General features: G+C 50.3%; 1 protein-coding gene across 1 annotated transcript; it reads right to left on the bottom strand.

The window, feature by feature from the left end:
* Window positions 1-1,076: 1,076 nt before the first annotated feature.
* PLPP2 (phospholipid phosphatase 2) lies at window positions 1,077-20,819 on the bottom strand. The gene is made up of 6 exons (XM_082206697.1): window positions 20,652-20,819; window positions 6,840-6,991; window positions 5,867-6,144; window positions 5,089-5,146; window positions 3,953-4,129; window positions 1,077-1,577 (listed from the first exon to the last, which is right to left on the bottom strand). Exons 1-6 carry the CDS (start codon window positions 20,704-20,706, stop codon window positions 1,449-1,451), a joined length of 849 nt encoding a protein of 282 aa, XP_082062823.1. The 5' UTR covers window positions 20,707-20,819; the 3' UTR covers window positions 1,077-1,448.
* Window positions 20,820-24,702: the final 3,883 nt, after the last annotated feature.

Genomic DNA, 24,702 nt, shown 5'->3' on the forward strand with positions numbered 1-24,702 from the left:
TCAGTCCCTGCTCCTGCCAACCTAGCAGTTCGAAAGCACGTCAAAGTGCAAGTAGATAAATAGGTACCACTCCGGCGGGAAGGCTGGCGCAAGTAGATAGTCACCTTTGACTGGACTTAACCATTCAGGGGTCCTTTGCCTTTGCCTTGCCTACAATTCTGTGATCTAGGGTGGGCGGAAGAAGCCAAGAACAAACTCGGCTAGGCAGAAAATGATTCCTGAGCTTGCTGGAATTGCTGTTTTGCGTGGCCGTTTCCTAGCCTGTCGAGGGACGCGGGTGGAGCTGTGGGTTAAACCACAGAGCCTAGGACTTGCCGATCAGAAGGTCGGCGGTTCAAATCCCCACGATGGGGTGAGCTCCCATTGCTTGGTCCCTGCTCCTGCCCACCCAAGCAGACACAACTAAACAACTAAACAACAACAGCTCAGGATTTCTGCAAGACTTTTCTCTGCTTTATTGAATTCTCCTCTTATTTCATCAGCACAAAACCAGGGCTTGGAATTTGCCATTTGGCCAAGCTGTCACGGGCCGAAGAGGTCCAACGTGTTTGCTGAAGATCCCATGGCTGCCTCTCAACCTGCTTGCATGCCAGCCCACCAACCTTTTGCCCCCCCAGATAAGGGGCCCCGATCCGGTTACTCAGAAACTCTGTGCCAAAAACTCCGTGTGTGCAGGTAGTGCGGAGGAGAGCCTTAAGGGAATGGTGTGGGTTTTTTGCCAGCGTGGACCCTATCGCTCTTTTCCGCTGGTGTGTTTGGGTTGCCAACTTACCAGGAGGGAGAGAATTTAAGCACCCTTCTGGCGCCTGCGCTTTTGAAACGGCTGCTCAGGTCTGCCGTCAAACTTTTGCATAGCATGGAGAACCAATCAACCCCCCGGGATGTTTGGGTTGCCAACTTACCAGGGGGGAGAGAATTTAAGCGTCCTTCTGGCACCTGCGCTTTTTAAACGGTTGCTCGGGTCTGCTGTCGGACTTTCGCATAGCATGGGGAACCGACCACCCACCCCGCTAAAAATCTGCAGGCCAGGATTCTGTTAACAGCAGAAGAGCATGGACAATTCGTAGAGGGGATAGTGGCAACCACAATGCAACCCCAATCCTGGGATTCCTGCGATAAAAGAACTCAAAAAGGCAACTTCTGCAAGAAGTTAAAGAGTTCGTTTCCTGCCTCTCCCAGATTCTTATTTCTTTTTTGGGGGGGCGTGCAGCAATCTTAGAGGTGCAAAATACATCGTGCAGTTATAACGGGCATCGCTGCCTCCGAGCAAACGATAAAAAATAAAAAATAAAAATGGACCGAGGGGGAAATGTCCAGCCAATGATCTCCATCGCCGCGCAAGTTCAAAAGCAAAAGGCTTTTCGGAAAGGAGGAAGGCGATTTCGGACAAGCGGCGGAAGCGAGTCTTTATGCCCCCCGGAAAAAGAGACACGACTTCAGGCAAAAGTTCAGGCCGCGTCCTCGTAGGTGTAATGGTTCCGATCCGGCTCGCTGAGGGGCATGTTGGGCTTGTGAGCGGGGTCTTCAGCGCATAGGGACGGGGGGCGGTGCTTGAAGAAGTCAGAGACGTAGCGGACCTGGAGAGGTGGGAAATTAATAATAATAATAATAATAATAATAATTTATTATTTGTACCCCGCCCATCTGCCACTCTGGGCAGCTTCCACAGAGACCAAAAATACACTAAAATGTCTCACATTAAAAACTTCCCTGAACAGGACTGCCTTCAGATGTCTTCTGAATGTCAGGTAGTTGTTTATCGCTTTGACATCTGATGGGAGGGCGTTCCATAGGGCGGGCGCCACCACCGAGAAGGCCCTCTGCCTGGTTCCCTGTAACCTCGCTTCTCGCAATGAGGGAACCGCCAGAAGGCCCTCAGAGCTGGACCTCAGTGTCCGGGCAGAACGATGGGGGTGGAGACGCTCCTTCAGGTATACTGGGCCGAGGCCATTTAGGTCTTTAAAGGTCAGCACCAACACTTTGAATTGTGCTTGGAAACGTCCTGGGAGCCAATGTAGGTCTTTCAAGACCGGTGATATGTGGTCCCGGCAGCCGCTTCCAGTCACCAGTCTAGCTGCCGCATTCTGGATTTGTTGCAGTTTCCGGGTCACGTTCAAAGGTAGCCCCACATAGAGCGCATTGCAGTAGTCCAAGCGGGAGATAACTAGAGCATGCACCACTATGGCCAGACAGTCTGGCCAGGGAGGGACTCATCCTGCGTACCAGGTGGAGCTGATAAACAGCTGCCCTGGACACAGAACTGACCTGTGCCTCCATGGACAGCGGTGAGTCCAAAATGACTCCCAGGCTGCACACCTGGTCCTTCAGGGGGCACAGTTACCCCGTTCAGGACCAGGGAGTCCCCCACACCTGCCCGCCCCCTGTCCCCCCAAAAACAGTGCTTCTGTCTTGTCAGGATTCAACCTCAATTAAGCGCCACGTTTGCAGGATAAATCCCAGAATCGGCCCTCCCAGGGGGCAGAGCTAGGCGGCTGCCTCAGGCGGCAAATACTGAGGGGCCGACAGCGAAAAGGGACTGGAAGGAGGCAGTGAAACCCCTGGGGGAATCCGTCCCACCAGCCCCAGGCAGAGGGCGCATTCAGACGCAGGGAATATTGCCTCGGAGATTACAATGCTCGTTGTCAGCATAGGACCCCGGTGCTCAGGGGTCTGCAATGGTGATCTGCGACCGGGCTGAGCTGAAGGTGTTACTATATAAAACGCACACACAACTTGGGACCCGTTTACCTGCGAGATCGCCTTGCCCCGCAGGAACCTACTTAAATCGCTCTGTTTGGTGTAATTGGCCCTGCTTAAATGGGACGCAGGTGGCGCTGTGGGTTAAACCACAGAACCTAGGACTTGCTGATCAGAAGGTCGGCGGTTCGAATCCCCACGATGGGGTGAGCTCCCGTTGCTTGGTCCCTGCTCCTGCCAACCTAGCAGTTCAAAAGCACGTCAAAGTGCAAGTAGATAAATAGGTACCACTCCGGCGGGAAGGGAAACGGTGTTTCTGTGCGCTGCTCTGGTTCAACAGAAGCGGCTTAGCCCTGCTGGCCACCTGACCCGGAAGCTGTACGCCGGCTCCCTCGGCCAATAAAGCGAGATGAGCGCCGCAACCCCAGAGTCGGCCACGACTGGACCTAATGGTCAGGGGTCCCTTTACCTTTAAACGTGCTGCCATACCCCCTGTTCCATGTGTGTAAGAACTTGACTTTCCAACTCCTTGCCTATAGACATCAAGCAGCTGGTTGCCTTCGCTGGACTTGTTCCGGCGCCTGCTAATATAAACTGCCCCTGATTCTGACAATGTTTAGAAAGCGGAGGCCATTTTAATCCATTTCAGTATTTTTGCATGTCTCCTCGTTTTACCTTTCTTTAAACAACTTTGAGGTTTTCTGAGTGTGTGTGTTTTGTTTTGTTTTGTTTTTACAATCAAACAATATACAGTGGTACCTCGAGTTACATACGCTCCAGGTTACATACGCTTCAGGTTACAGACTCTGCTAACCCGGAAATAGTGCTTCAGGTTAAGAACTTTGCTTCAGGATGAGAACAGAAATCGTGCTCCGGTGGCGCGGCAGCAGCAGGAGGCCCCATTAGCTAAAGTGGTGCTTCAGGTTAAGAACAATTTCAGGTTAAGTACGGACCTCCGGAATGAATTAAGTACTTAACCTGAGGTACCACTGTATATATTTTATGAAATGAAGACCACGAACAGTGACATCACGGAATGTTCGCAGGCATTCCAGCCAATCGGAAGCAGGAACAGAACCGCAAGGGGACTAATTTAGGAGCTGTGTGTTAGGGAGAGAGTGGGCGAAGGCAGGACGGCACCCGGCCGGGATTCGAACTCGGTTCTATGCACCCCCAGCCTGGCAGGGCCCTGGGGGGGCCCCCGATGGACTATGCCCCCTCCCCACCTCAGCCCCGCCCCCCGACAGAGACTTACAATGAGGATAGCGATCAGCATTCCTTGAAGGAGCCCCAACAATACGTCACTCCAGTGATGTTTATAGTCCGAGACCCGGGTGTAACCCACGAAGATGGCAAAGGAGATGAGGAAGAACTGGATGGTAGGGCGAACCAGGCGTGCCCATCGGCCAACGAGGCGTGCTTGGACGTAGAGCTGGAAAGAAAGAGAGAGAGGAGGGATTGGCTTCGGAGCAGATTTCTGACCTGCAGAAAGGGTCTGCTGCCTTTCTTCTTGAAAGACCTCCATTGGCTCCCAGTACGTTTCCGAGCACAATTCAAAGTGTTGGTGTTGACCTTTAAAGCCCTAAACAGCCCAGTATACCTGAAGGAGCGTCTCCACCCCCATCGTCCAGCCCGGACACTGAAGTCCAGCGCCGAGGGCCTCCTGGCGGTTCCCTCATTGCAAGAAGCAAAGCTACAGGGAACCAGGCAGAGGGCCTTCTCGGTGGTGGCACCCGCCCTGTGGAACACCGTACCACCAAATGTCAAAGAGAAAAATAACTACCAGACTTTTAGAAGACATCTGAAGGCAGCCCTGTTTAGGGAAACTTTTAATGTTTAATAGGTTACTGTATTTTAGTGTTTTGTTGGAAGCCGCCCTGAGTGGCTGGGGAAACCCAGGCAGATGGTCAGGGTATAAATAATCTATTATTATTCTATTATTATGCCCGGACACAGAGGTCCAGCTCCAAGGCCTTCTGGCGGTTCCCTCGTTGCGAGAAACAAAGCTACAGGGAACCAGGCAGAGGGCCTTCTCGGTGGTGGCGCCCTCACTGTGGAACGCCCTCCCATCAGATGTCAAGGAAATAAACAGCTATCTGACTTTTAGAAGACATCTGAAGGCAGCCCTGTTGAGGGAAGTTTTTAATGGTTGATATTCTATCTCTTTATTATTATTATTATTATTCTGTTGGGAGCTGCCCAGGGTGGCTGGGGAAACCTAGCCAGATGGGCGGGGTATAAATAATAAATTATGAGGATGATGTCTTAACCCAAACTCCCCTGTTTCATCTGCAGATGGTAAGGATCGAACCCAGAACCTTCTGGGTTCAAAGCAAGCCTTCTGCCACCGAGCAAAGTTTCCAAAAGTCGGGAAACAAACGGCACACTTACTGCTAGGAACATCATGCAGTACATTCCAAATGAGGAGTGTCCAGAATAGAAAGATAACCTAGGAGGAAAAAAAGAGAGAGATTACAAATAATAATTAAAAAATAAACACATCTTCGGGTTCAAAAAGTCCTTGGCAGGCAACTGTTCTTGGGATGGATCTACACACAGGAAAATCCCCACTATAAATAAGTCAGAAATCAAATCATCATAACAAAAGTTGGGGGGAAATCACTATGTAAAATCGCACAGAAAAGTTTTCTGCTCTATTGCGCCATCTGGTGGTGCACGTTTGTAACACATTAAAAACACTGTTTTTTTTACTAATGTAGCGAAGTCGTTGGAGTGAAGGGGTCTGGCGCTGCCTGGTGGAAGGGATCCCAAGGGTCATTTAGTCTGAACCCCTGCAACGCTGGGATCTTTCGAACCCGCAACCCTAAGACTAAGCGGCTCAGGCTCCACTATGGTGTTCAAAGACTTTGAAGAAAGCGTGAGATGGAAGCATCCAAAATAAATAGAAACTGTTAACTTCTATTGCGAAGATCATGGCCACTGGGCCCATCACCACCTGGCAAATAGAAGGGGAAGAAATGGAGGCAGTGAGAGATTTTACTTTCTCTCTTTCTGGTTGGTGTTGGTGTTCTGAAATCTCAATAAAAAGCATTTTTTTTTAAAAAAGAAACTGTTAACTTGACCGCTCCACTCAGCCTGGCATTGCCCGCTCTGGAGCAGCTGCCAAGATATCGAGTCCGCCTGCCCAGCGTACCCCTTCCAGCCTTACCTGGATTCAGTGATGTCTTTGACATTGCCTTGGCAGATGTCTTCCAGCTGGACATAAACCGAACAGTTGACTTTCGACCAATCGGGATTGCAGACCGCCAGGAAGTTGGGCCGCAGTCGCCCAATCATGTACTTCGCCAGGTCTGTCAGCGATTGGCTGATGGCACCGCCAAACAAGAAGGTCCCAACCACCTTGTATAGGGCGGCCAGGTAATTGTTGAACTTGGAGCGAGAGTACAGGCGCTCAGTGTAGACGAGGTATGCCTCACCGGCAGAAATCTACAAACGGATATATATATAGGAATCATAAAAGTGTAGCGTTGGGACCTGAGCGTCATCTAGTTCAACCCCCTGCAATGCAGTTATCTTTTTACCCCAAGCAGGACTCGAACTCGCAGCCCCAAGATAAAGCCTCATGCTCTACCAACTGAGCTATTGAGAGAGAGAGATTGATTAATGGACCTAAATTAGTCACGTGCCTTCATTTCAATGGGATTAATGGACCCAGGGTGGATAAACACACAGGGGGAAACGCTATAAATAAGTAAGAAATTAAATCGTTTTAACAGAAGGGGGGAAATCGCTATGGAAAAGCGCACAGAATTTTTTTTTTGCTCTCTGGCGCAGGGAACCAGGCAGAGGGCCTTCTCGGTGGTGGCGCCCGCCCTGTGGAACGCCCTCCCACCAGATGTCAAAGAGAAAAACAACTACCAGACTTTTAGAAGACATCTGAAGGCAACCCTGTGCAGGGAAGCTTTTAATGTCTAATAGGTTATTGTATTTTAATATTCTGTTGGAAGCCGCCCAGAGTGGCTGGGGAAGCCCAGCCGGATGGGCGGGGTATAAATATATTTTAATTTTCTTTTAAAGAAGAAGCTCGCAGAAGGAGCTTTGGGGTCCTCAGCCTCGCAGGGCTGTTGTAAGGATCCGAGAGACGCCCCCCCCCCCGCTATTGTAACCACCGATTTCCTTACGATGAGAACGGTGCACGGAATCGTCACGCCGGCCATCGCTCCGTGGGTGATGGTGTCTGCCTTGTAGGGGTAGCGGATGGAGGGGTCTTCGCAATAGAAGCCCCTCTTGTAGGGGGAGTTCACCAGGGTCAGGATGATGAACGGCAGCGAGGCTGGAAGTGGGGAGAAGAAAAAGATCGTGAGGAGGAGCGAGCCAACAGGAAATCACACCGTGCAAGTTTATTGCAGTCATAAGGGACCCCTGACCAATAGGTCCAGTCGTGGCCGACTCTGGGGTTGTGGCGCTCATCTCGCTTTATTGGCCGAGGGAGCCGGCGTACAGCTTCTGGGTCATGTGGCCAGCAGGACTAAGCCGCTTCTGGCGAACCAGAGCAGCGCACGGAAACGCCGTTTACCTTCCCGCCGGAGTAGTACCTATTTATCTACTTGCACTTTGACGTGCTTTCGAACTGCTAGGTTGGCAGGAGCAGGGACCGAGCAACGGGAGCTCACCCCATCATCGCGGGGATTCGAACCGCCGACCTTCTGATCGGCAAGTCCTAGGCTCTGTGGTTTACAGTCACACCTTGGGATAAATACAGTTCAGGTTGAGCGCATTCGGCTTGCGCTCCGCGGTGACCCGGAAGTAACGGAGCGCGTTACTTCCGGGTTTTGCCGCTCACGCATGCGCAGACGGTCAAAATGCCGTGTCTTACGTTATGTTCAGGATGCGAACGGGGCTCCGGAACGGATCCCGTTCACATCCGGAGGTACCACGGTACTGTGGTACCTCGGGTTAAGTACTTAATTCATTCTGGAGGTCCATTCTTAACCTGAAACTCTTCTTAACCTGAAGCACCACTTTAGCTAATGGGGCCTCCTGCTGCCGTCGCCCGATTTCTATTCTCATCCTGAAGCAAAGTTCTTAACCCAAGGTACTATTTCTGGGTTAGCGGATTCTGTAACCTGAAGCGTATGTAACCCGAGGTACCCCTGTAGTGAGATTTTCAGGAGGCGGGTTGTCATCACATCAGAGAGAGAGAGAGAGAGAAGAAGAGAAAGAGAGAGAAAGAAAGAAAGAGAGAGAGAGAAAGAAAGAAAGAAAGAAAGAAAGAGGGAAAGAAAGAGAGAGAGAGAAATAAAGAAACAAAGAGAAAGAAAGAGAGAGAGACAGAGAAGGAAAGAAAGAGAGAGAGAGAGAGAAAGAAAGAAAGAAAGAAAGAAAGAAAGAAAGAAAGAGAGAGAAAGAGAGAGAAAGAGAGAGAGAGAGAAAGAAAAAGAGAGAGAGAGAGAGAGAGAGAGAGAGAGAGAGAGAAAGATAGAGAGAGAGAGAGAGAGAGAGAGAGAGAGAGAGAGAGAGAAAGAGAGAGGAGAGAGAGGGAAAGAGTGGCAGAAAGAAAAGAAAAACCGCTAAGTGTTTTATTCCTGGATGATGGGGAGCGAGACAGGGCCTTGCCGAGGCCGCTAGAGGGCCCCCCTGAACCCAGAGCTCCCGGATAAAAGTGTGACACTGTTTTGCGCTCGGCCACAGAACCCGGAGGGGCAGAACACTCCCAATGTCAACAAGCCCTTTGCCCGCCCCCTTTTATTAGGGCTCGCCCAACTCTTCCGTAGACGCACTTACTTGCCTAACCGGTTCTAAGCATGAGGGGAAAGGGGGTGGAAGGAGGAGGCAGCCGCCTTTGATCGCCAACTGCTCTCGCTTTCCACTTTCCGCCTGCAGAGGAAGAAAGCCCAAACCAACAAATCCCAAAAATTCAGGACCGCCTCGCCGGATCAGGGCTAGACTCCGAATCTCACGGCTGTGGGATTGAGCCCCACACGTCCCCTTGATGAGAAGGGAGCTGTGCATGGTCTCTGAGCATGCACAGAGCGCCCCCAGCTTCACAGGGTTGTTGTGGGGATGGAGAGAGGAGCGTGAGAACCACTTACCTGCCCCCCTAGAGCTCCCTGGAGAAACAGGTGGGCCATAAATGCAGTAGCTCACGAGGCTCTCAATGTCAAGGTTGTGGGTTCGAGTCCTGCATTCCAGGGGGTTGGACTAGATGACCCTGGAAGTACTTTTTCAGTCCTATGATTCTATGTTGCCTGACCCCAAAACCGCTGGAGAACTGGCCACAAATGATATTTATATCCTTCCTCGCTCACTCAAAAACTATATGGGGGAATCTAACCCCAGTCGTGGGACGCAGGTGGCGCTGTGTGTTAAACCACAGAGCGTAGGGCTTGCCGATCAGAAGGTCGGCGGTTCGAATCCCCGTGACAGGGTGAGCTCCCGTTGCTCGGTCCCTGCTCCTGCCCACCTAGCAGTTCGAAAGCACGTCAAAGTGCAAGTAGATAACTAGGTACCGCTCCAGCAGGAAGGTAAACGGCGTTTCCGTGCGCTGCTCTGGTTCGCCAGAAGCGGCTTAGTCCTGCTGGCCACATGACCCGGAAGCTGTACGCCGGCTCTCTTGGCCAATAAAGTGAGATGATCACCGCAACCCCAGAGTTGGCCACAACTGGACCTAATGATCAGGGGTCCCTTTACCTTTACCCCCAGTCAGGTGATCTCTAAACGTAAGCTTTTACTCACTTTTACATAAGTAAAAGCTTATGTTTAGAGATCACCTGACTGGGGTTTTGTTGTTGTTGTTGTTTAGTCGTTTAGTCGTGTCTGCCTCTTCGTGACCCCCTGGACCAGAGCACGCCAGGCACTTCTGTCTTCCACTGCCTCCCGTGGTTTGGTCAGACTCATGCTGGCATCTTCGAGAACACTGTCCCACCATCTCATCCTCCGTCGTCCCCTTCTCCTTGTGCCCTCCATCTTTCCCAACATCAGGGTCTTTTCCAGGGAGTCTTCTCTTCTCCTGAGGTGGCCAAAGTCTTGGAGCCTCAGCTTCAGGATCTGTCCTTCCCGTGAGCACTCAGGGCTGATTTCCTTCAGAATGGAGAGGTTTGATCTTCTTGCAGTCCAGGGACTCTCAAGAGTCTCCTCCAGCACCAGAATTCAAAAGCATCCATTCTTTGGCGATCAGCCTTCCTTATGGTTCAGCTCTCACTTCCATACATCACTACTGGGAAAACCATAGCTTTTACTATCTGGACCTTTGTTGGCAAGGTGATGTCTCTGCTTTTTAAGATGCTGTCTAGGTTTGTCATTGCTTTTCTCCCAAGAAGCAGGCGTCTTTTAATTCCGTGACTGCTGTCACCATCTGCAGTGATCATGGAGCCCAAGAAAGTAAAATCTCTCACTGCCTCCATTTCTTCCCCTTCTATTTGCCAAGAGGTGACTGGGGTTAGATTCTCCTATATAGTTTTTGCGTGAGTGGCTGCCTAAGGAAGCATATATCTATATATGGCTGGAGGAAGCAGGTGCAACGGGAAATCCTAACTTTAGAGGCACGTTTAGACTGTTCTATTCCCAGAGGAAAAATGCAATGGGAAAGAATAAGTCCGAATCACCACTTGGGCCCTGACGCCAGCGATGCCCACCTGTGGTTAAACCAGATTTAGGGCTAAGAAGAGCTGCCGAAACTCCAAATTAAACCTTTTGGTGCTTTTCTTAAGAGGCGCTTTATATATATATAAAAAAAGATTATGGGGCAGTAGGTAACTATTTTGGAAGAAGTCCTCTTTGCTCTCGCTGGAGTAAGGAGGGTCATCCGATTGTCTCGAGAGAGCTAAAAACAAACACACCTAAAATAAAACCACGTCGGCACGGGAAAGACTTTACGGTGCGATGGGGGAGGTAGAATATAAAAATAGGACGTAAATGGGTTAAACGGGGGTGGAGGGGGGAGAAGGAGGAAATGGGAAACGGGGGGAAGGAGACTGAAGGTTTAAAATACAGGACGGGTGGTAATTTAAAATTGCAGGGAGGTCATTTCTGCTTCCTTAAAAAGCACAGAGGGAGCTTGATTTCGCGAGTGAAAGCTTCTTAATTTGGAGGAAATGGCATAAAAAGCTGGCTTTTTCCGGGTGTGTCTGGATAGCTTTCTTCTTTGGCGATCCCTCGTAGCCGAGTAAGATTGTCTTCCATAAACACGGTTTTAACAGTGAGTCCGTAAGTGAGTGTGGAGGCCAGTTCTGGATCCACACGTCCTTCCACGGTGGGGACATAGGTTTCCAGGTGGGAGTTGATCCTGGTGACGGTTTGCCAAGCGTGCCTTCCTCTTAGCACATTTCTCCCTTTCTTCCTGAGTTTGAGCATCTTCAAAGTCCATGACACCTTTGGTAAAGGCTGTTCTCCAACTGGAGTGCTCGCAGGCCAGTGTTTTCCAGTTGCCGGTGTTTATACTACATTTTTTAAAAATTTGCCTTGAGACAGTCTTTAAACCTCTTTTGTTGACCACCAGCATTACGCTTTCCGTTTTCAAGTTCGGAATAGAGTAGTTGCTTTGGAAGACGATCATCAGGCACCCGCACAACATAAACGGTCCAACAAAGTTGATGTTGAAGAATCATCGCTTCCACACTGGTGATCTTTGCTTCTTCCAGTACACTGGCATTAGTTTGCCTGTCTTCCCAAGTGATGTGTAAAAATTTCCGGAGACGCCGTTGATGGAATCTTTTGAGGAGTTGGATAGCAGCGCAATGTGCCATTCTCCACCATTCTCTGGTCAAGTTTGCCAGGTGAGCATGAAGGAGGTCTTCTTAGATGACAGCACCTGACGTTTGGAGATACACTACTCCTGTACAAGAAGGCTTGTTTGTTTATTTATTATCGCCCCTTCGCCCCCAATGAAGGTTACGGCGATCAAAGCACCACGTTGAAAGCAGGCACATCCAAAGTCCGTTTTGGGGGTCTAATCTGGCCCGCCGGTCAGTTTAATTCGGCCTGTGGCAGTTTATTTCTGGGGTAAAATCCTAAAAAAAACCTCAACAGCTTTCGTCACGGCCCTCCACTTCATCAAATCTGGCCCTCTTTGAAAAAAGTTTGGACACCACTGGTAAAGCAACTTAACAGCCAAAAAAATAAAATGGGTCTGAAAAAGTGTCAAAGGTGCGTCTCCATCTTTCCCCGAAAGCTCAGAAATGAAGGTGCCTTGAATCACCTCTGCGGGGAGGAAGAACCACAGATTAGGGGCCGCCACCGATAAGACACTCGTGCACACACACACGGCCACCCCCTGAGCATCTGAGGGTGGAGGAACTACCAAGAGGGCCTCACTCTGCCAATCTCAGCACCCAAAGGGGTCTGAATGGAACCAGCCGCTGCATTTGGTACCCAAATTGAGTTTCTGAGTCGTCTTCAAGGGCAGCCCCACAAAGAGCGCATTGCAGTAATCCAGCCCGGGGAAACTTTCCTCCTCCCAGCGATGCAGCCATCTGAAAGAGGCCAGCAGATTGGCCTCACTTTCCCCACCTGTAAAATGGGCGTGGACCTCTGTTAAGATATATTAACCAAACCAGGTAAATATAGTCAAAGCAAAGACAGCCTCCAAGGGAACCGATCTCATGAAGGTTGGTCGAAACGCTGTTGGGATCGAGACTGGGAGAACTCGGGTTCAAATCCTGAGTAAGCCACGAAACTCTGCCCCCCCCCAGACCTTGGTTTGCCCACCCATGGCTTTCAGAGTGCGGTGCATGCAAAAAGCAAAAGTGCTTGGGCTAGGCTCAAGATAAAACAGCCGAAGAGAAAGTTGCTCAATGCAGGTGGATTTTCTGCATTCCGTACCTGCCCAGCCAAAGTTCTCGCCAAGCCGCAAGCGAGTTTCAAAGACAGCCCACGCCAAGCCTTTTCAGGCAGAAAACCACACCCCGGTGCAGAGAGAACAAGGATCGGTGGACGGGCAGAGCTCTCTCTCTCTCTCGAATCCGGATCTTTTAATCCGTTCCAGAGATTCTGAGCCAGCCTCTTAACTCAGGAAGTGCATGCAGGATCAGGCCCAGCTGGCCCAAACTCCTGTTCTTGCAACGCAGGCGAGAAACCTGAAAGCGGATTCCAAGCGCAAAAGCACACACTCCCCTAGGGGCATAGCGTGGAGGGCGGGTTGCCAGGCCCCAGGCACATTTTCCGTGTGCACATTTGGCTCCTCACACCGCCCTGCCAGCCACGAGCTGCTTTGCGAGAGATAATCCGAGGGCTGAATTGGCCAGCCGGGCTCACAGTGCAAGGGAGGGCGCTTCGGCAGCCAGGCCCGGGCTTATGTAGCGCCATTGCATGCCCCGGGACACAGCAAACCGTGCTACGCCACTGCTCCCTCTCCCTGCAGTTTCCCGCAACCGGTATTCAGAAACGTCTTCATTGGTGGAGGCAGAGCACAGCGAATTGGTCTAATACTCTTTTGAAGTTGGCGGGCGTTGCTGCCTCCTTCAGCAGGAAGTTCCACCGTTCAATCTATCCGCGTCACAAAGAAGTTTATCTGTCCCGAACCGCCCGACATTCGGCTCCTCTGGGTGCTCACGAGATGCAGGAAAACCCTTCATCCATTGATGCGTATACCGTATTTTTTGCTCTATAAGACTCCCTTTTCCCCTCCTAAAAAGTAAGGGGAAATGTGTGTGTGTCTTATGGAGCGAATGCAGGCTGCGCAGCTATCCCAGAAGCCAGAACAGCAAGAGGGATTGCTGCTTTCGCTGCGCAGCGATCCCTCTTGCTGTTCTGGCTTCTGAGATTCGAAATATTTTTTTCCTTGTTTTCCTCCTCCAAAAACTAGGTGCGTCTTGTGGTCTGGTGCGTCTTATAGACGGAAAAATACAGTAATTTTGCAGCCTTCTATCACGTTGCCTCTCGCTCGACTTTTCTCTAAACGAAAAAGCACCCCCAATCAGAGCTGTCAACTTTCCCCTTTTCTTAATCCTATTCAGAATAAGGGAATTTCCCTTAAAAAAAAGGGAACAGTTGACAGCTATGCCCCCAATTCAGTAGCTTTTCCTCCTTGGATAGTTGCTCCCTCACCGTAGAGCAGGCATGTCCAAAGTCCATTTCGGGGGCCTAATCCGTCCCGCCGGTCGATTTAATCTGGCCCCTGTGGCAGGATATGTCCTGGGGTAAAGGTAAAGGGACCCCTGACCATTAGGTCCAGTCGTGACCGACTCTGGGGTTGCGGCGCTCATCTCGCTTTACTGGCCGAGGGAGCCGGCGTACAGCTTCCGGGTCATGTGGCCAGCAGGACTAAGCCACTTCTGGCGAACCAGAGCAGCGCACGGAGACGCCGTTTACCTTCCCGCTGGAGCGATACCTATTTATCTACTTGCACTGGTGTGCTTTCGAACTGCTAGGTTGGCAGGAGCAGGGACTGAGCAACGGGAGCTCACCCCGTCATTGCGGGGATTCGAACCACCGACCATCCGATCGGCAAGTCCTAGGCTCTGTGGTTTAACCCACAGCGCCACCCGCGTCCCACTTGTCCTGGGGAAAAATCCATAAAAAAGCTCAACAACGTCTTTGGTTGGCCCTCACGCATGTTCGCTTCAAATTTGTCCCTCTTTGAAAAAGGTTTGGGTACCCTGCCTTAGAGAACCATACAGATTTTGTTAAATCGTCAAATGTGCAACGTTTTTATCTATCTGTCTATCCTTCCTCACATTTACAGCATATTTTGCAGAGGCTTAGGAGAAGGGGCAGACATCTTCAAAGATTATAAGCATGCGTCTCCAACCTTTACGGGTGTTCACACTTAAAAAAAATCGAACAAACACTTTGCCGGCAGAATCCGGAGTATCTTTTAGCCGGCAATTAAAAATATTTCCTTAAAGTGATCGGCTCGTTCCTGTTCCCTGTTCGTGGCATTTGCCTCTTCCCGTCTTCCCAAAGATTTTGGTTGCCGAGGCTTTTAGGATGTTTCCCCTTTTGCATCTTCGTCACGACAACCTAGCAGTTCGAAAGCACGTCAAAGTGCAAGTAGATAAATAGGTACCGCTCCGGTGGGAAATGTTTAACATCAAATATTTAAAACTTCCCTAAACAGGGCTGCCATCAGATGTCTTCTAAATGTCAGGTAGTTGTTTATCTCTTTGACATCTGATGGGAGGGCATTCTACAAGGCGGGCGCCACCACCGAGAAGGCCCTCTGCCTGGTTCCCTGTAACCTCACTTCTCGCAGGGAGGGAACTGCCAGAAGGCTCTCAGAGCTGGATCTCAGTGTCTGGGCTAGATGATGGGGGTAGAGGTATGCTTCCTTAGACAGCCACCCTTGCAAAAACTATATTGAGGAATCTAATCCTGGTCACCTCCTGGCAAATAGAAGGGGGAGAAATGGAGGCAGTGAGAGATTTCACTTTCTTGGGCTCCATGATCACTGCAAATGGTGACAGCAGTCACGGAATTAAAAGACGCCTGCTTCTTGGGAGAAAAGCAATGACAGCATCTTAAAATGCAGAGACATCACCTTGCCAACAAAGGTCCGTCTAGTTCAAGCTATGGTTTTCCCAGTAGTGATGTATGGAAGTGAGAGCTGGACCATCAAGAAGGCTGATCGCCAAAGAATGGATGCTTTTGAATTCTGGTGCTGGAGGAGACTCTTGAGAGTCCCATGGACTGCAAGAAGATCCAACCTCTCCATTCGGAAGGAAATCAGCCCTGAGTGCTCACTGGAAGGACAGATCCTGAAGCAGAGGCTCCAAGACTTTGGCCACCTCAGGAGAAGAGAAGACTCCCAGAAAAAGACCCTGATGTTGGGAAAGACGGAGGGCACAAGGAGAAGGGGACAACGGAGGACGAGATGGTGGGACAGTGTTCTCGAAGCTACCAGCATGAGTTTGACCAAACTTTGGGAGGCAGTGGAAGACAGGAGTGCCTGGCGTGCTCTGGTCCAGGGGGTCACGAAGAGTCAGACACAACTAAACAACTAAACAACAACAATTTATATCCCATCTATCTGGCTGGGCTTCCCCAGCCATTCTGGGTGGCTTCCAACAAAATATTAAAATACAGTAATGCATCAAACATTAAAAGCTTCCCTAAATTAGGGAATTAGCTCCCCCTGCAAGGACTTTTTAGTTTAGAGGAAAAGGTGAAGATCAACAGGATAGAAGTGTATTAAAGGATAAACGGCACAGAGAGAGAGAGGAACTCACGACTTGCAGAAATCCAGCAAAGCGGAATGCTGAGAGATTCAGCAAGATAAAAAGACAGGACTTTTTCATGCAGGGTGTAGTTGAACTACGGAACTGCCTGCCACAGGAAGCAGCCGCGAATTTAGATGGTTTTTGATAGAGGATTGGGCATATTTGAGGAGAAAGAGAAGGCTACTGACCGTGACAGCTTTCCTAGCGGGGCACCGCGATGTATCTGAATGCAAGTTCCTGCAAAACACAGCTCTCACAATCGGATCCTGCTAAGCCGCCATCCCACTGGTTGTCGACCGCAAGACTAGACAGACCATTGGGCCTGATCCAGTCACCAGTCACTCTTCTCAGCATTCCCTGGTAGGCAGTTACATTTCGTAGGGATACGTATTTAACTGCATGGTTCCTGCTTAGCTAATCCGCTTTGCCTTCCTTTTCCTCCCAAATTTCTTTAATAAAATACAGGCTTGACTCCCCCCAAAAGTTAAGGAACACAAATCTCTCAGTGGGTTGGATGAAAGGATAAAATAACTTGGTTTCTCGGTGTGCCAAGTTTCCCCACGACACACAATTTTCTTTGGGGGGAATAAGCAATATTTGGGTGATTTCTGCAGCCAAACATCTTAAGTTGACATTTGATAACCGCCATCTTTCGAGAAGCAGCTTTTGCATTTTATTTTTTAAAAATGGCAATAAACAAGCACAGATTTTCCCCCCCGAGGGCAAAAGTACTCAGGAGCTGATTGTCGCCTTGCCACAGGGCCGAAGGTCGTCTGTCCCGCTACAGCCGGTCCCTATCATCATTTCCTTCTCATGGCAAACCGAAGTGGTTGAGGGCCTGTCATTTGGATAGCAAAACAGGGCCTTTGGGGGGAAATAAGGGAGCAATTTCTGCACGCTTGGGCGAAGAGGGAGGGGGCCTTGTTGTAACCAAAAAGAAAAGGGGGGGAAAAAGAGGTCTGCAGAATAGCAGGGGGAGGCGAGGCAGGGGAACTCCCTGCCACTAGAATCGCTCCTCGTTTGTAGGTTTGCAAGAGGTTTTGTGAGGAGTGTTATTGGAATTATTGCAAAAATGGATAAGGGGGAGGGTGGTTAGTTAATATAATTAAAGGCAATATGAATTTAAGAAATGCATAAGAAGTGGTCAAAACGGTGGATCATCAGAGGTGCTGATGGAAGTCCAAAAAAAGAAAAAAGAAAAAGATTACATAAGTGATGAGGTTTTGTGGTATGAATTATAATTTATATGTTAAAATCAATAAAAATTATTATTGGGGAAAAAATCGCTCCTCATCTCCCTCTGTATTCTATAGTATAACGTGCATTTAAAACAACAACAACAACAACAACAACAACAATAATAATAACTGTTCCAGATTAATTTGAGACTCTTCATCATGGGTCGTGAGTTCGAGTCCCAGGTCGGGCAAAAGATTCCTGCCTTGCAGGGGGTTGGACTACAGACTCTCAGGTTACCTTTCCAACTTTATAATTCTAGGATTTTATTATAGTCATACTTCGGGTTGAATGTGCTTCGGGACAAGCGCATTCGAGTTGCGCTCCGCGGCAACCCAGAAGTATCGGAGCGCGTTACTTCCGGGTTTCGCCGCTTGCGCATGCGCAGACGCTCAAAATGGCATCGCACGCATGCGCAGAAGTGGCAAAAAGCGGCGTGTGCATGCGCAGACGTGCCGTCGCTGGTTACGTTTGCTTCTAGATGCGAACAAGGCTCCAGAACGGATCCCGTTCGCATCTAGAGGTACCACTGTATTCTAATGGAGCGGGAAGAGCCCTGCATTCGAATCCTGCTACTGAATGGCTTTGGGCAAGTCTCTCTCTCTCTCCCCTAAGAACCAGTTCATCTGTATATCTGGAATAACACACATTGACAGTCCCTTCTGATTTGTTGTTTAGTCGTTTAGTCGTGTCTGACTCTTCGTGACCCCCTGGACCAGAGCATGCCAGGCACTCCTGTCTTCCACTGTCTCCCGCAGTTTGGTCAGACTCATGCTGGCAGCTTCCAGAACACTGTCCCACCATCTCGTCCTCCGTCATCCCCTTCTCCTTGTGCCCTCCATCTTTCCCAGCATCAGGGTCTTTCCCAGGGAGTCTTCTCTTCTCCTGAGGTGTCCAAAGTCTTGGAGCCTCAGCTTCAGGATCTGTCCTTCCAGTGAGCACTCAGGGCTGATTTCCTTCAGAATGATTCACCTGCAAAATCTGGAGCCCCAGACGAACTATCAGAGTCAATTCGCTTCAGTCCTGGGGTTCAAATTCATGAGCCTTGCTGGGAATGGGAGACATCACATAGTTCAACTACGGAACGCACCGCCACTGGAGACGGCAATGGCTTGGCTTCAAAATAGGATTGGACAAACAGTGGGTAGGAGAGGGCTATCGATGGCGACTAGCCAGGGTGACTATGGTCTGCCTCCAGGGTCAGAGGCAGCCGGAAATTCCGGGAAGGGAGAGTTGTGTTCAAATCCTGATTGCGGGTTTCCTAAAGGCATCATGTTGGGTGCTGTGAAACTCTCCTTCCTTGGAGGATTTTCAGCAGAGCTTTGAGGGCAATCTGTTGTGGAAGCTTTAGCCGAGATTCCTGTATCGCAAGGGGCTGGACTGGATGACCCCCAGCGTCCCGTCCAACTCAAAAACGATTCTTCTTCCCCTTTGGCGATCACTTGTAGCCAAGTAAGATTGTCTTCCATAAACACGGTTTTGACAGTGAGTCCGTAAGTGAGTGTAGAGGCCGATTCTGGATCCACACGTCCTTCCACAGTGGGGACATAGGTTTCCGGGCAGGAGTTGATCACGGTGTGGATTTGCCAAGCATGCCTTCCTCTTAGCACGTTTCTCCCTTGCGTCCTGAGTTTGAGTGTCTTCAAAGCCCACAACACCTTTGGTAAAGGCTGTTCTCCAACTGGAGCGCTCGCAGGCCAGTGTTTCCCAGTTGTCGACATTTATACAGTCATACCTTGGGTTACAGGGACACGGGTGGCGCTGTGATTTAAACCACAGAGCCTAGGACTTGCCGATCAGAAGGTTGGGGGTTCGAATCCCCACGACGGGGTGAGCTCCCGTTCCTCGGTCCCAGCTCCTGCCAACCTAGCAGTTCGAAAGCACCTCAAAGTGCAAGTAGATAAACAGGTACCGCTCCGGCGGGAAGGTAAACGGCGTTTCCGTGCGCTGCTCTGGTTCGCCAGAAGCGGCTCAGTCATGCTGGCCACATGACCCGGAAGCTGTACGCCGGCTCCCTCGGCCAATAAAGTGAGATGAGCGCCGCAACCCCAGAGTCGGTCATGACTGGACCTAATGGTCAGGGGTCCCTTTACCTTTATCATAACCTGCCCCAAGGACCATTCAATCGGCAGGAAGGATATTATAATTCCGAGCAAAGAACGGGACAGCCGGGGGTCAAACCGATTTGAATCCAGATCGCCTTCCAGCCACCCATTCCATCATCACCCTCTGCTCCCACCCCCACAAAAAAAAAACAGCAATAGAAAACAGTTCCCCGGCCCGCCTTTAAGGGTTGTCGTTACAAATCGTGGAATTAAGACCGTGGGTCGACAGACAGCGGGAAGAGCATTTCTTGAAACAAGAGACCGATCAAAACCTCAGAATCGCAGTGGAGTCATTCAGTCTAGGCTGATTTCTACAGCGGCGCTGGGTTCGAATCTTCCCTCCGTCGTGGGTTTTTTTTTGGGGGGGCGGCAATCCGTCACAGAGGAATCAAAAGGAGGAATTCAGATGAGCTGGCATGCAAGCCAAGCCAACATTTCTTTGCAGGGGGGGGGCAGGGAGTGTTCCCTCACCCCCCCTTCTCCACCCCCCCAGATGGTATCAATAAAACCTCAGGGCCATTCCCCCCCCCTTTGCGGTAGCAAATGAGAAGATGACTTAGAACTTGCAACAAAAGGAGACCAAATTAGGAAAATATGGGGTGTGTGCCCCCCCCCAAAGCCAAGAGGTTGACTGTATAATAGATTTCATCATTCCTTGCTGGGGATCTGAACTGAGGGGGGGGGGTTAATTATTTGTTTAAAGGCACAGACATGCTTAACTAGAGTAACAGACTGCACACGTGTGTTTCTACAGGGTGGGGGTCCCGGGGAAAAAGGAAGTTGCTCAGAGACCCCCCCTCCCCATTTAAAACCCAGAGTGTCTCAAGTTAGGCAAATATCCCAGATTTTGTTTTTTCGGGGGGGGGGGCGTTCAGCAAAAAGCAGTTGGGGGAGAGCGGACTTAGGAGCGATCCCTAGAAGACCTCCCCATAAAGTGTGGGGGGTTTTTGCCGGGGGGGGGAGGAATTTGCAAAAGCCACGCCTGTTATTCACAATTTTTGCGGGTGTCCTGGTTAGTTTAGCTGGGCGAAAATGGGGCGCACCCCTCTTTCCTCGTTGGTGATTTTTTTTTTTGGGGGGGGGGAGATGGAGGCGACTTGGGCCAGGCTGCTTAGTCTTAGATGGGCAGCTTTGAGTGGGGGGTGGGGGGTCCAAGGAAATGCCCCCTTTCCCCATTTCCAGGCGCGTAAAGGGACGGATAAATTTGGGGAGGGGGTTCAAACGCAGACAGAACAGGGGATAGGGAAGTGGGGGGCAGTGGCGTAGCGTGGGGGGTGCAGGGGGGCCGGCCGCACCGGGCGCAACATCTGGGGGTTAGGGTTAGGGAGCGCAAATCCACGGGTTAGGGGGCGCAAATCCACGGGTTAGGGGGCGCAAATCCACGGGTTAGGGGGCGCAAATTACTTGCCTTGCCCCGGGCGCTGACAACCCACGCTACGCCACTGGTGGGAGGGCTAGTAGTGTGCGTTTTTTTGGAGGGGGGGCGAGTTTTCCTTACCAACCACGAGGCACAGGATATCCAGCGCCAGGAACAGCCTCGTTGCGCGCTCCATCGTTCCGCGGCCGCGGGGGATGCGCTCCGGCGCAGGCGGCGGCGGCAGCAGCGACGCCTCTCACATCGCCGGAGAAAGACCCGCGGAAGATCCGCGTCCGCTGGCCGCAACCCTGGGAGTTAAGGAGTCGGGAGGAAGCCAGAAGGCGGAGCCGGGTCTGCCTAGGGGCGGGCGTGAAGCCGAGGGGCCGGGCTGCTGGGACTCAGCCCTCCCCCCGGAGCCCGATCTCCTCCCTTGCCTCTCTCCCGGTTGTCGTGGCTCCGAGCATGTGCAGAGTGCCTTTCCGTGCTTCCAACAAGGGGCAGCCGTCGAATCATCAATGTAAGCGCAACATGCTTTGGGGCATGTGCAGAGGGCCTTTCCATAAAGCCGCCACATCATCGGTGTGGGTGTAAAGCGCTTTGGGGCATGTGCAGAGTGCCATGATTCCCGCAGGGGAAAGCTGACGAATCATCAGCGTAAGTGCAACGTGCTTTGGGGCATGTGCAGAGTGCCTTGCCATGATTCCGGCAGGGGAAAGCCAGCGGATCATCAATGCGGGTGCAATGTGCTTTGAGGCATGTACAAAGCGCCTTTCCAGTCCAGCAAGGCGGAGTCGCTGAAACGGACAGTGTGCCTTTGAGCATGGGCAGAGTGCCTTTCAAGATCACTTGGGCGCTTCACAACATTAAAAATACAACAGGAAAACTCAAGGGATCCTGTGAGTTAGCCAGAACTACAGGCCAGGGCTGATAATCTCTGGCTTGTAGGCCAGTTTCCAGAACATTATTGAAGAGAATAGAATCATAAAGGTAAAGGGACCCCTGACCATTAGGTCCAGTCGTGACCGACTCTGGGGTTGCGGCGCTCATCTCGCTTTCTTGGCCAAGGGAGCCGGCGTACAGCTTCCGGGTCATGTGGCCAGCAGGACTAAGCCGCTTCTGGCGAACCAGAGCAGCGCACGGAAACGGCGTTTACCTTCCCGCCGGAGTGGTACCTAGTTATCTACTTGCACTTTGATGTGCTTTCGAACTGCTAGGTGGGCAGGAGCAGGGACCGAGCAACGGGAGCTCACCCCGTCATGGGGATTAAATTTATTTTTTATACCTCCTTAAATTTATTTTTTATATCTTCTGCATATTCCAAATTAACTTAATTTACTCATTTGTTCATCTGCTTTAAATATATACACTTATGAAACTGCAGCTTATTACAGTAATCCTACCAATGTTCTTATCTGTTTACAGTTTATTTTGTAAATATTCAATAAACCATTTCCATTCTTTTATAGAAAGTGTGTTGTCTTGGATTTCTTATTTTCCCAGTATGTTTTGCCATTTCTGCAACAGTGTTTTGTGTTGTGTAGGCTCCTAGGATGTAAGCAATGCTAGCCTGCTCCCTAAAATATCCTGGTTTGCTCCTTTCTATATATAGGGTAGGGACGCGGGTAGCGCTGTGGGTTAAACCGCAGAGCCTAGGACTTGCCGATCAGAAGGTCGGCGGTTCGAATCCCCGCGACGGGGTGAGCTCCCGTTGCTCAGTCCCTGCTCCTGCCAACCTAGCAGTTCGAAAGCACACCGGCGCAAGTAGATAAAAAGGTACCGCTCTGGCGGGAAGGTAAACGGCGTCTCCATGCACTGCTCTTGTTCGCCAGAAGCAGCTTAGTCATGCCGGCCACATACCCGGAAGCTGTACGCCGGCTCCCTCGGCCAATAAAGCGAGATGAGTGCCGCAACCCCAGAGTCGGCCATGACTGGACCTAATGGTCAGGGGTCCCTTTACCTATATATAGGGTGCCTACATTCTGCATGGACTGGTTACATGGCCACATGTGCAAATGGCTTGAGATATCTATGAGGTCCATAAATGACCATATAGCATATATTCAACACAAAAAACAGCTGCAATTTGCTGTGGACAAAGGGCAGCTGGACATAGAAAGGGCCCCATTACCTTCAGGAGCTGAGGGCCTCATCAAACCTAAATCCGGCCCTGTCTGTGAGGTCGGTTAGGCTGAGAGGCAGCGATTGAATCTGATTCAGTCTTAAGGTTCTGATTCAACCTTAAGGACCTTTCAATGTTTCACCTCACTACGTGAAACACAAACCTCGTGAGTTGCAGCCAAATTGGACTTCTGCTCAGTGGGAGAGACCCGCTAAAAAAACCCAAATAGATCCCGGTGAACCATGCCCAGAATTCCCAATAGGTTTACTCTGAGTAGGAGGAACATCCCATGCAAGCTACTTACTAGATACATGACCTTGCAGCTCTGCATTTCTATCAGCAGTGAGAAGAAAATTGATATAAGTTTGTGAGCTGGTCTTTGACCGTAATAAATTATCTATCTATCTATCTATCATCTATCTATCTATCTATCTATCTATCTGTCTGTCTGTCTGTCTGTCTGTCTATCTCTATCTATCTATCTATCTATCTATTGATATAAGTTGGAAAGTTTATATTTCTTAACATGCTGTTTTATTTATTTTTTATTTATAAAAGGGACACATTGTTTTAAATTGTGTGTGTGTGTGTGTGTGTGTGTGTGTGTGTGTGTGGAGAGAGAGAGAGAGACTTGAACCACATTTTTGTTAAAAAAACCAAAATTCCAGACCAGCTATATGGAACAGCTTTCTGTAACTGGAAGAACAAGGGCGATGGAACGGGGCAATGGCGCCCCCTAGAGTAAAAAAATACAATTGTTTTGGAACACTTTGGTTTTGGAATGGACTCCCGGAACGGATTAAGTTTGGGAACCAAGGTATCACTGTACTCAAAAGCAAGCCCTACTGGCTTTGATGGGGATGTTCTCAAACGACGCAGGCAGAGTGTTTTCATCTTTTAGCTTTATTTTCAAAGCGCAACAGACAAGCAAGCGAACCGATCTCCTTCGGGATTCCAGAGTGCAAAACCTCGCATGGACAAATTCTGCAGCTTGCCCCGCTGAGGGCAGGATCCTGCACTGATCCATTCCTTGTGCCTGATCTTGCAGCCAAACTCTCCTTGAGTTCTCACCTCCCACCTCCCACTCCACAACAAACTTCCCTTTGTGCCCCTTCCTCTTTTTTGCTCTATAGGACGCACCGGACGATAGGACGCACCTAGTTTGGGGGGGGGGGGGAGGAAACAAGAAAAAATAAATTCTGAATCCCAGAAGCCAGAACAGCAAGAGGGATCTGGCTTCTGGGATAGCTGGTCTAGCTTTGCGCGAAGCCTCCGGAGGGCAGCGGGATGAAGGCACTCCGCTGCCCTGCAGAGGCTTTGCACCACTAACCCCGAAGCTAGAACAGTGAGACGGAGCGCTGCGCAGCGCTCCATCTCCCTGTTCTGGCTTCTGGGATAGCTGCGCAGCCTGCATTCGCTCCATAAGACGCACACACATTTCCCCTTACTTTTTAGAAGTGAAAAAGTGCGTCTTATAGAGCGAAAAATACGGTAAGTCTCCCCGCCACCCCAAGGCTCTGATCCATAGCATCTCACACGACTCTCCTTGGCAGAACAATGGATTTGAATACCCCTTTTTTTCTCGCTTCTCTCCAACTCAGAATCCTACTCTCTTAAGCCTTATTGTCTCCAAAATAATGAAGCAGCGAGACCTTTCAGGATCTGACCCCCTACACACAAGCCAGCCCCCTACGGTTCCATTGGCCTTGCCCTTTTCAATTGCAGGAGCAGTTGCCCATCTCTCAGGAACAGTTAAGTATTTTATTTTCTTCCCCTTTGGCAGCGTGACTCATCCTTTTGTCTGCAGATGTTCTCCGTAAGCTCTCTTTCTGCCTTCTCGCCTCTCGTAAGAAACCTCACTTCTGAGCAAAACTTTCCTCCCCAAAACTTTCCTCCCCATTCTTCCTTCTCTCCCTCTCTAGACACCAGGAAGAACTTTCTGGTGGTACGAAGTGTGTCGCCGGGCAAACGGACTCTCCTTTGCTGTGTGTCGCCGGGCAAACGGACTCTCCTTTGCTGGAGATTTTTCAGAAGAAGTCGGATGGTCTGGGATTGTTTAGCTGGGATTCCTGC

The sequence above is a fragment of the Podarcis vaucheri genome, assembly GCF_965113315.1.
Source record: "Podarcis vaucheri genome assembly, chromosome: 18".
Taxonomy (NCBI): Eukaryota; Metazoa; Chordata; class Lepidosauria; order Squamata; family Lacertidae; genus Podarcis; species Podarcis vaucheri.